Source organism: Manis pentadactyla, chromosome X (assembly GCF_030020395.1).
Source record: "Manis pentadactyla isolate mManPen7 chromosome X, mManPen7.hap1, whole genome shotgun sequence".
Classification (NCBI taxonomy): Eukaryota; Metazoa; Chordata; class Mammalia; order Pholidota; family Manidae; genus Manis; species Manis pentadactyla.
Genome location: NC_080038.1, coordinates 121,561,947 through 121,574,752, shown reverse-complemented (window position 1 = coordinate 121,574,752; position 12,806 = coordinate 121,561,947). Strand labels below are relative to the sequence as shown.

The 12,806-nt window shown below is 36.6% G+C and overlaps 1 protein-coding gene across 2 annotated transcripts in view; it reads right to left on the bottom strand.

Moving 5' to 3' along the window:
- TENM1 (teneurin transmembrane protein 1) overlaps positions 1 to 12,806 on the bottom strand; it is a 735,522-nt gene that overhangs the window by 434,309 nt on the left and 288,407 nt on the right. For both annotated transcript variants that reach the window (XM_036880853.2, XM_036880855.2), the window contains exons 4-5: positions 7,758 to 8,018; positions 5,226 to 5,282 (exon numbers count right to left, since the gene is read on the bottom strand). In XM_036880853.2, the coding sequence (XP_036736748.2) occupies positions 5,226 to 5,282; positions 7,758 to 8,018 (318 nt within the window). The remainder of the gene's footprint in view (positions 1 to 5,225; positions 5,283 to 7,757; positions 8,019 to 12,806) is intronic.

Below are 12,806 nucleotides of genomic sequence, written 5' to 3'. Positions count from 1 at the left end.
TAATATATTATTTAAGGTAAGAGAACTACAAGGAATTTTACCCAGTTTGAAATGAGGAGAAAGTAAGCTGGACTCTGCTAGGCTAGAGTGTCCTGGGACACCAGATGTTTCAGAAGCCACATGGCATGTCTGGCTAATCTTTGCTAAGAGACTTCACCGTGTAGTGCCTACCACAATACATGCATAATAAATTCTTGCTGAGTAACAGATAACAAGCACAACTAACATTTATTGAGCATTTAATATATAGCAGGCACACTGTGAAGTGCTGTACATCCATTTTCTCATTTAATTCTCACACACACAAAAAGTGAAATAGGTAATGTCTCCATTTGCCAGACAAGGAAACTGAGTCTTGGAGAGCTTTAGTTACTTCTCCAAGGACACACAGCAGGTAATTGGCAGAATTGGGGCATAAACCTAGTGCATCTTACACCTCGGTCCCTCTTCTTAACCACTAACTGTACAGGGAACATTGTTTATTCAGATTGCATTAACATAACCATTTTTACTTTGATAAGTGGTTTCATATCCCTCAAATTCTCATTGCAAGCAACATATACCTTTATCATGGTACTAACTAAATTATAATAAAATTACCTGTTTATTCTCTTTAGTAGACCTCCTTGGGTAATATACCCACTTAACTTTGACTGCCCCGCATTGAGAACTGCTCCAAGAGTCCAGTGGGTGAGTTCCCAAAAAGCAACATTTATGTTACTGACCTTACTCCCTGGTTGTAGCTGATGGGACCAGTAGTGGACATCTGACTCAAACTGGAAAAATTAATTCTATCTCCTTGGAATTTAGAAATGGCACTGAAAAATATCAAGTTAATCTCAAATTCTTGAGCAATGAAATATAAATTGTAGGAGGTTTTATGCCTGGCTTGTGGATGGAGATTTAGAGAAAGTCAATCTTCAGAGACAGGACTGAAGGAAATAGGTTTGGAAGCAAGAGGCAAAGTCTGGGCAGTTTTTCTGATCTGGTCCCTTCTTGTAGTCTAGCCACACTTCTGTCCTGGTCCTATGAAGCATTCTTGTGACCTTTTAATAAATTAGTTTTTATTGTTTAAGCTAGTTCAAGTTGGTTTCTGTTAACTGAAATAGCAATAATTAATAATAAACAATACTAACTTTGTTTTGTTTTAGAGCATTAATCTTTCCCATTACAGTATAAATTTCTTGAGGTTGGGGATTGTGTACTGGTTATCTTTTATATCTCCCCAGTCTCCAGTACAGAGCCTGGAAAAGAGTAGATGCTCAATAAATACTGCTTGCACAGAAATATTATTAACAAAAGTATAGCTATAAGTAATTTCTTTTCAATTTGCAAGTGTTCCTCAATTTAGGATGGGGTTATGTCCCAATAAACCCATCGTAAATTGAAAGGCATTTAACACACCTAACCTACCATACATCACAGCTTAGCCTACCTTAAATGTGCTTGGAATACCTACATTAGCCTAAAGCCGAGCAAAAGCATCTAACACAAAACCTGTTTTATAGCAAAGTGTTGAATATCTCATGTCATGTATTGAATATTGTCCTGAAACTGAAAAATAATGGCTGGGTACAGATTGATTGTAAATGTATCAGGGGCCTGCCTTCGTCGTTGTGTGGCTGACTGGGAACTATGGTTCACTGCTACTGCCCAGCATGATCACTAGCTCAGGAAAAGACCACAATTCAAAATTCAAAGTTCAGTTTTCACTGAATGCATAGGGCTTTTGCACCATTATAAAGTCAAAAATCATAAGTTTGAACCATCCTAAGTCAGGGACCGTCTGTATTCCCTATTAGTTAAAGGTTACAAATGCTTTTTTAAACCTATTTCACCCCATTTAGCTTCTTGATAAGCAATTAGATTTTTACTCTTCATAATCCAACTGTTTCATTTAGGCCATATGTGAAAAACACATTCTTGGAAATTGATATTCCAACTGCTGATACAGTTGTTTCTGCTAGTTTAATGTATAGTCAAATGTAATCATGAGGGATACCCTAATCACTGAGGTTGGTGCTTGAGTCGGACTGCCAAATCCTTCTAAGAAATTCCCTTTGGATTACCTGTCAGAGGCAGAGTTGTATGTTAGGTGACCAGAAGTTTGACCCACTATAGTATTTCTATCCTTGCCAGATCAGAGATCTACAAAAACACATTATCTCTCAGTTCTAATTTTTCCCCTCAAGAGCAATACCAATTTCTCATGTATTTAGTGCCTCCTGTGCTCCAGACTCAGTGACTAAGTACTGAAGCTAAAAAAAAAATGAATAAACCAGGCCCTGATTGCATTAGCTTCTTGTTCACTACTTACTAAAATCCATTATGAGGACAGAAACACACAACTCAAGTATCAGCCTTCATGAGTAGCAATGTTGGTAGCAAGGTGAAATGGAAATGGAGAAGGGATAAAATAAATAAAGCATTATGATTGATATAAAGTGTCCTGCTCATAGGCCTCAGAATGAAGCTAACTTGAGTAAATATGCATTTTTTCCTAATAGACCATTAAGCATCAATAGACAACAAAGGGTTTACTGAGGACAAATTGGAGAAAATAGAAACAAAGTGCATTAATGTCCTGACTGCTCTGTGAAAGCCAAGAAATCCAGATTCCCTCCTATTACTTGATGCTCCCTTCCCTATGCTTCAAAAGCTTCTAAATTCCAGTTCCCCTTGTTGAAAGTGAGGGTGATTGATTTTAATCCTTCATGTGTTACTGCACGTCAGAGACTTAAATGCAATTAAGGGCAACCAAATAGAGTTTCTGAAAATGAGAAAAAAATAAGTATTTTGAAAGACTTGACCAGTTAATGAAATGAAAGAAACAAGTCCATATAGACATGATTTTGGAAATGTAAATAGAAAACCAAAGTCACAGTTTCCTAGGATGGGTGGAATTGAAAGCATCTTTGAAATCACATCTCAGAATCTTTCTCAGTTGAACAACTCACACAAATTAATAATTTCCTCCATCTTCACTTTTCTACCACATTTACAGGGGTGAGGCTTAAATCATCCTAAGCTGGTCAATGATACTGTGCCCGTTGCTTGTCAATAATCTAAAATACAGAATGTATAAGAAGACAGAAACAAAATCAAATATCATTGACATTAACCAGGCACAGGGGTAGAGTGGCATGAAGTATGAGGTAGTGAATATATAAACCCTAAGAATTTTAAGCCATTTCATTTTTTTAAATGTAATATATATAAACTCAAATTAATGAACTAGATGCCCTGCTAGGCCTGCTTTCACGAATGGTTGAGATCAATGGGAAATAAATAGCAACATATGCACACAAACATTAACCTTAATGCATTGACAAAACTTACTTCCTCAAATTAACATGATTTTTGAAAAAACATTTATACTCTCATCTCAACTCAAACCTCCTCTGTGAGAATCTATGGAAAGGCTGAAGGCAGGTTAGACCTGCTTAACACAGAGAAAATTTATGGAATAATCCAAATTGGTGAACTCTTACTATAGGTCACAAATGAGGTTCTAAATTGTGTACTCCTTACTGAAAATTAGTATAGAGTCACAGTAAGACTTACAGGATTCTGAGCAAAGTTGTTCAACTTCATGTCTCATATTCGTATGTGACCCAAGGGAAGAAAAAAATGGCTATTTGGAAAACAATTTCATTCAGTTAACTGGTTTCTGAGTTGCTGTTTTAATTCTTCCTCCTATGCAAAATGTGGATAACAACAGAGCCTATTTCACAGTGTAGTCATGAGGATGAAATGAGATAAAGATATTAAAAGTGTGTTTGGAAATTGTGAAGTGCTGATTAGTAATAATACTGAACATTCATATTGTACTTACATGTTGTAAGTACTATTTTAAATATTTATATACACTCATTCATTCAATCATCACAAAATCCTGGAGGTAGATACTAATATTATCCTTGTTTAATAGACAATGAAATTTAGGCACAGAAACTTTATGTAACTTTTGCAAGATCACACAGCTGGGATTTAAACCTAGGCTGCCTGCCTTTGCACTACAAACTTTTTATTACTATGCTGTACTGCCTCTCAAAAGTTGAAATCATTCTTGGAGGGCCATGTTGGCTAAATCATCCATGTTGGACCAACAAAAGCTTGCAGTTAAGGACTAGTTTTTAGCAGATTGGATCATAAGTTTTCCTTGGCAGCCCAGCTCAATTTTGTGGTACTCTATCCAGTTTCTAAAATAGACCAAAAGGAAGATAAACCTATAAGGAAAAGAAGGGATGCATGTTCTTCACTCCTGAGTCTTTTAGCTCTGTCTCAGTAAAAAGTGTTACATGATCAAGGTAGATGGTTGATCTGACTGAAAAAATGAAACAGTAAAGCCTCAGATATTCCTGAAAATCCCTCACACTTCCATGGGATATGGCACATTAATGAAATACAGTGGTTCTCCAAGGTAGGCAGTTCTCATGGTGGGGGTGGGGGAGGATAATGTACATTTTGATAAAGCTGATGTTGCTACATCTCCCCCAACCCGATCCCTTTTTCCAGTCCCCTCTCAATTTTGAGTCATTGTCCTGTGGTCAGCATCCCCAACCCACAGAGTGTTTGACTTTCATCCAAATCATGTATAAATATTGCTTTCAGTAGCCCTCTGCAGAGGGGCAAAGCCTGATAAGCACACCAAAGGCAAAAGTAAAAGGACACCACCACCTCCTCACTGAGGAACGACACAGCATAAATGCAGGTCTTCAGAAAAGAACAAACAACATTTCGTGCATTCAAAGGTGTTATTTAAAATTAATGATTCAGATATAGTGTGATTCTAAGGCCAAGCCAGGGCATCTGAAGGAAAAGACCAAGGCCATTTGCTAGGAGGTATTGTAAAGTTATGACAGAATCTGAAGCAAATTAATGGCTAGAGTCATGCAAATAGGATAAGTAATGTAGGAAGTCACGAGGCCAGACCCAACCCAACCTGATTTAAATCTCTGCCCCAATGCTAAATCAATATTTCTCTATCCTGCCTTAAATCTTGTCCTCCCCAGCTCTCCCCTTACTTCCTCTTCACCACCAACATATATACACATGAAGTTTCCAGAGGAAAGCAAACCAATAAACAGCCAACGAACTAATTGGCAGTTAATGAACCAGGCCTATGTATTGCTTCTCAGAAGGACGCGGTTCCACTTTGTGGGACTGGTGTCAGATGGGGTGAGGTAAAAATAATCTGTAGTCAAATATTTGGAAACACTTGCCTTGAGTAGACCCAGCTTGAGCTTCCATCTCACAACAAACAGGAGAGAATTTAAAACCTGTAACATCAAACATTTTAGTGATTAATCATTGTCCAAGTCATATAGGATTCCTCAGTGTTCCCCCCTTACCCTTTTTAAATAACAGATTTAATGAAATGTGATTCCCATACCATAATGTTCAGCCTCTTAGAGTATACAATTCAGTGGTTTTTAGTATTTTCAGGGTCGTGCAACCATCACCACCATTTAAGTCCAGAAACCTCATGCCTGGGGTCTTGCAGGAGCAGAAGAATGGTGGAGCCCATGGGGAAATGTCTTTTTTGTTGTGTTGTTAATTTATTAAAGTATCATTGATACACAATCTTATGATGGTTTCATATAAACAACAAGTGGTTTCAACAATCACCCATATTATCAAGTCCTCACCCCCTTCATTGCAGTCACTGTCTATCAGTGTAATAAGATGTTACAGAGTCATTAATTGTCTCCACCATGCTGTACTGCCTTTCCCATGACCTACCTATATTTTGACTGTGAGTTACAGTGCCCCTTAATTCCCTTCTTCTTCCCCACACACCCTCCACAACCCCTCCCCTTTGGTAACCACTAGCCCCTTCTCAGTGCCTACAAGTCCACTGAACACATTTCCTCAGGCAAGGCATACAAAATAAAAAATGAACAAGTGGGACTACATCAAAGTAAAAAGCTTTTGTACAGCAAAGGACACCATCAGCAGAACAAAAAGGCATCCTACAGTATGGGAGAATATATTCATAAATGACTTGCCTGGTAAGGGGTTAACATCCAAAATATATAAAGAACTCACATGCCTTAACACCCAAAAAGCAAATAACCTGATTAAAACTGGGTGGAGGATATGAATAGACACTTCTCCAAAGAAGAAATTCAGATGGCCAACAGGGACATGAAAAGATGCTCCACATCCCTAATCATCAGAGAAATGCAAATTAAAACCACAATGAGATATCACCTCACACCAGTAAGGATCACCAACATCCAAAAGACAAACAACAACAAATGTTGGCGAGGATGTGGAGAAAGGGCAACCCTCCTATACTGCTGGTGAGAATGTAAATTGGTACAACCACTGTGGAGAGCAGTATGGAAGTTCCTCAAAAAACTAAAAATAGAAATACTATTTGACCCAGCCAGAAATGTCTTTCTTTTATTTTAATGTTTCAACCCAATGAATTGGATATAACTTCCTATGTCAGGGTGAGATGAGAGTGAACAAAAAGTCTTGGCAATACAAGAGATCATCTACCACTCCATTTCACAGAAAGGTGATTATTATTTTTCCTGATTGACAGTTGAAGCCCAGAAAACTGTAAAGACCGTTCCAAGGTCTCCTAACTTCCATCCTAATGCTCTTTCACCTACATGAATATGCATATCTAGATCAAATGTGGTCCGTTCTCATTTCAATACTTCACCTCCTACACTCTAGGCCAAACTCAGCAGTACATACATGAAAATAAAAAAAATCAAGACCTCAAGGATTCTTGGTGATATTACAAAGTGTTCTGGCCCTTTCATTTAGGAAATGATAGTCTAACATGTAGGCAAACAGTCATTCCTGATTATATCCTTGTGGCCAGTGTCTCCTATGGGCTGGAGGAGGCAAAGGAGGATAGAATAGAAAAAGCTGTAGGTACAGGACTTTTCTGGCTACCTGTCTGCCACCTGAGCAAATACTAATTAGCCAATGCTGACAGACCAGGCCTTGCAGTCATGGTGAAGGGACATAACAAAATTTAGACAAACAGAATGATGGAGCGACTAGATTAATGGTTTTAATAAGCATTAATTTGCTTTCTGTGAAAGGATTTTGTTCTTTTGTAGGGACAGAAGAGCAGAAATAAATTACATTCTTCTCAACAAATCATAAAGACAAAACTTCCCTATTTCTAAAAGTTGTAAGAAAATAATACATAATTACAAATTAATGATACTACTGTTATTGGTTATTGTCTGACAAATGGCTGGTGCTCATTTACGTTCTGTTTTTTTTGTAATCATTTCAGTCTAACCTGGTTAATTTGAATCTGTCTGTACACTTGACAGATTAATCTGAATCAAAATAGAAAGCACTTACATAATATACTTGCTATACATTAGTTCATCTCATTGTTCACATATTGATATAAAGTCAAAATACATCAAATGAGTACTTTCTATAAAAAACACCACTGGTATTGCCCTGGAAAATAAAGATGAGCATAAAAGGTGAGTCATAAATAAACAAGACATGCATAAGATTGCTGACTATATGAGATTATTTCCCTTGAGGGATCACTAGAAATAAAAAAGTATTTTGCCTATCATTGTAAATAAATATTTCTGTTTGCCAGATATTTAGGCCCTTGCCTTGTCCATGGGACCCTGCCAGCTTGCATGTCCATTCTGCATATTCAACGAAAGACAGGTGGTTATAGGGAAGGAAAACAAATCAAAGGCTAAAAACTGCATTCTCTCTGGGTCTTACTGAAACAGTACATATAGTTCTATTACCATTCTCCCCATCAGACTTCCGTTCGTGATCAGTGTCAGTCAAGGACAATGCGGAGTTGGCCCGGCTGGACAAACAGGAACTATGCTCTGATTTCATCCCCCTTATCCACATTCTCAGCGCGTGGTCAGGTGAGGCAGCGCCTTCTGTCTCCGTGTCCACGTCAGATCCCATCTCTAGCTGGTAGCCGTGCCGAGAAACACTGTGCATATCCGTCTGGTAGCCAGAGCACAGAGTGTGAGGATTTTCACAGAACTCCATCTCTGTGAAGAAACAAAGTTCCGAAAAAAGGTTAGAAGTATGAAGAAATACGTAACAAAATTCTACTTGTCCTTACACCCCCTCCCCGTAATGCTAGTAATTATGTGTTTTTGCAAAGTTAGAATCCTGGTTTTTTAAATTTATTCTGTGCTTATATTGCACTTCTGTAGCTTAAAATTATGCTCCTGTTGATTCTTACAAGATTCTGAAAAAAGTATGCCCAAAATAGCTTTATAGCTACAATTTTAGGTTGCACAAAATGTAATGAAATAAGTGAGTGTAGATGAGTATAAAGTGTAGAGAGCTGTCCTTTAAAAGATATTTGTCTTCTAGGAAGAATATATATGATCTGTAGAGCACACCTATGTTTAAAATATTAAAATTATTGGCTTTTCTAAGTTATTTCATACACATTAGAGTTAAGAATAAATAATTCAAGGTGAAACTCTGAGGGAAAAACATTAAATTTAAATACACTTTTTTGAAGTATTTTCTGTAAAATACCATTAGTCTAACCACTAAAATTATGAGAACTTAATATCATTATTTCCCATTGTCTCTAAAGGAGTTTGAGGCCTACTTTCTGCTAACTATACTGTTTCGTTCACTCTTTCAACAAATACCTAAAAAATATCCCATCATACATTGCACCTCAGCAGTGCTTCATGGTTTGGGTTTCCCCTCTTTCCCTCCCAAGGCTCAGAATCATAAAATATTTAGGATCTTAGAGATGATGTGACAAATCCCTTCTTTTTTACAGTTGAAGAAAATAAAATCCAGGGGTAGATGTCATTTGTCCATAGCCCATGTCAGATAGCAACAGAGCACTTTTTCCTAAAATACCCATTTGGGCTAGGTTTTTCCTAGATGCCAGTGAAGCCCTCTCAAATTACTGCATGAATATCAGGCATTCAGTCTTACAGTCAGTTTTGCATTCAATTATGGCAAGGTGTCAAAAAGGGGAAAAGTGCTTTAACAGTCCTTAATAAGTTAATGAAAAATGACCACATGCCAAGATATATCATCTGACATGTCCGTGTAATACTCAGATAAGGTAATCCGGGGATGTTGTGCACTATGTAGGATTTTCTCAGACTGACATCAGAGACAGGGTATGTCAGTTGGCCAGGAAAAAGCTCAACTGAGTGCATCTAATCCTTAGCACATATCAATACAATGCAAACGAATTCAATTATTTGAATATAGAAAGTGCTAGAATTTAGATAGACCATATACTAGAAAGAAGAGTGCAGAATATTAATATATTTCTAAAAATAGCTATTTTTGTGACATATAATTGCCAAACAAGGGTTTAACAAATCAAATCTTAATGCTGATTTAAGAGTTATTATGTGCCTAGCACTGTTCTGTGAAATAAATATTGTAGGCAAATAAAGCTACTATAATGTATTAGGAAAATTCAATTACAAATTAATTCTTTCAGAGTTATAAGTTACTGATGAGAACCTTACTTCTGATTTCTATCATCAATGTCTTTATGAGTAATTCTTAAAGATATAATTTTTCTACAAAATTCTAAGAGTAACTTTTCTATAAAAATTTGTCTAAATTCCAAAGGAGTGATGTCTAAAAAATAAGCATGGTTTCCACTTGTCAGACATAAAACCTTATGAAACCGTGCTTCTCTCTGACATAAGGCTAAAAGTAAAAATCCATTTTGCCCAGTATAAATCTTAGTGGTCTAGAATATTGGGGTCAGTTAATATTCATGCCTCTTAATTTCACTATGTTTCATTATCTAGTCCTTTTGTGCCATTGTTGCTACAGCAACCTGGTAATGACCTGTCAGCTTGAAGCTGTAGGAAAATCATTTTATATAGGCCTGTATTCACAATTTCCTTTATTCCCCTGGGCCAGTGATTCCCAAATTTCAGCGTGCTTCAGAATCCCCTAAGGCTTGTTGAAATGCAGATTGCTGTGCCTGCTCCCCAGGTTCACTTTCTGATTCAGCAGGTCTGAAGTAGCAGGTCTGGAGAATCGGCATTTCTAACAAATTCCCAGGCTAAGGCCTGGGCTACTACTGGTCAAGGGACCACACTTTGAAAACTACTTGCCTAGAGATTTCCCTGACATCAGTGGGAAAGCCAGGAAAAGGGGAGAGGAAGGAAGAGAATCTTACTGTGGCATTACCAAAAACACTGCAGCAACCAGCTCTAATTCTGTTTGGAGACACAAGAAAGAAAATGTTTGAACTGAACTGTTGTGAGGTGCTCCCATTACTTTTCCATGGATTCAGGGCACTAATTAGGGAATTTACTTTCAAAAGCACAGACTTGCATTTATTTTCCCGCACACAATGGCATAGGAGATGTGACTTTCCAAGATTTTAATACGAGCTTCTGAGTCATAGTAAAGACATTCATTGGAAAAGGATGCGCAAATAAAAATAAATACACAACCAATTTGTCATCCTGCATAATAAAATCCTAAAGTTAAAAAAAAAAGATCACTGATAGATGTAAGCAGAATCCCTCTTTAATAGAGATTTGTTTCTCGTGCAGAAGGAAATTTAAACATGGATTTGTTCCCTTTCAAGGATATGTGATATGTGTTCTAATGTGAAAAAAAATTGCATGAGACTCCTTTCTACTGGAACCATACTCTGATTTGAATACAAAGACTAAACCACAAATTCTCTAATTAAATACAGCCAGATAAAAATATATTTCCTTGTCAATATATAATTAGAAAAAGGAACAATCCAAGTAAGCCATAAGTTTTTCTTTTCTTTTTTAATGGTAAAGCAAAAAAAGGAAAGAAAAGAAAGGTTTCTCTTATTTACGGTAAGTGATATTCACTGAACTGCCCCACTTTCCTCTTTTTGAAATCAATGTTACCATTTATAAATTATTTCCTTAAATACACAAAAGTGTTAATAGTGTTCAAAATTCCCATAGGATGTATTTTCTATAAAGCACTTACAATGCACCTTAAGTGGTTGTTTTTAGCCTTGTACATATAACCTTGTTACCTAAAATATTACATATTCCCTAGAGAAGATAAAGTTCAATTGGATTTATTATAGATCCATTATTACCAAAAAGCCAGCCACAAAAGAAATGGAAGTACAATTTTAGGATATCTAAGATTAAAATGGATAGATTGATGCCATGAGAAACTACATTTCAGGAATAAGCAGATACAGATGTTGTCAAGTGAATGATGTATGTGGGGCCTCACCAACATGTATTTAATTTTTATTGTAAGGAAAACCTATTTTACAACATTGTAAGAGACAAAATCAGAGCATATTAATGAAGAGTTGAGAAAAAATTTTTAAAATAGGCAAAATATTTGAAGCCACACTTCACAAAAAAATGACACAGGAAAGACCAATAAGCAAATAAAAAGCTGCTCAACATCATCAGTTATCAGGAAAATGTAAACTAAAACCACAATGAGATACACTACAAACCTACCACAATTGCTAAAAAGCTTTTGACCACACCAAGTGTTGACAAGAATATGGAAAAACTATATACATTGTTGGTGAGAAAGTAAAATGGTACAACCACTCTGGGAAATAGTTTGGTAGTTTCCTAAACAGGAAAGCTATACTTAACAGGAGAGCAATGCACTCCTGGACATTTATCCCAAAGAAATGGAAACTTCTGTCCACACAAAATTCTGTACAAGGTTGTTCATAAGCTTTGTTCAAAACAGCTAAAAAGTAGAAAGAACCCAAATGTCCATGAAAAGATGAACCACCTATGGTAGGTATATACACATAGTGGAATACCACTCAGTCCTAAAAAATGATTGAACTATTGATACATGTAACAAGATGCATGGACCACAAAATAATTATGCTGAGTTAAAGAAGACCAACAGAGTGTTTACATATTGTATGCTCCCATTTAAGTAAAATTCTAGAAAATGCAAACCAACCTATAGTGATAGAAAACAGATCAGTGGTTGCCTGAGGAAGAGAGGAGGGAGAAATGGAGAACAGAGGGAAACAAGGACATTTTTAGGATGATCTAAATGTCTGTTATCTTGATTATGGTGTATCTAAGCTGAAGTTTGGATATACCCTTTAAACATATGCAGTTTATTGTACTTCAATTATACCTCTATAATATTTTTTAGTGGATTGTGTACCACCAGATAATAAGACAGTGAGGAGTCTGGAGAATCAGTCAATTTTCATAGGTGGAGCCAAGGGTCTCTGAGCTAGAAGGAGGCCCTGCTCTTTTCCTCCTAGTAGAAGAAAGTACATGTAATGTGAATGAAAAGGTAGTCAAACACTATCTTGCTTATATCTGAGTCAAGAGGCAATCAAGGCTCACTGATGATCTCAGTGATGTTCGAGGGAACACTTTTTTCCTAGGAACATAACAGTTGGAAGCCAATTTTAGGGGGAAAACTAAGGATGAAACTCATCACTCATTAGCTTTCAGCAGCAAAGGGAACATTCTATAGTTGGGGATCATGTGACTAAATTGCGCAAATTTGGGCTGAAGGATCACTTTAGGTCTCTATTAATGCTTATAAATTAATCATTTAAAAATGCCATAAGTACTAAATAAAATGATCTGTACTTTCTCTCTGAATCTAGGGATTGATCTTCAGGTGTTCAACCTTGAGAAACCATTTATCAAAACTTGAAAGGGAAAGTAGTGGTTACCTATATCAGCATTTTTCTAGAAATGCCATTTCTGAGTTTCTGATAAGCTTAAGACTTCATTTTTCTTAACAGTCAGTACCCCTCTATATTTCCTCTAAAAAGGGAGTTTTAAGGCACCACATTCCAAATACATAATTGGAGG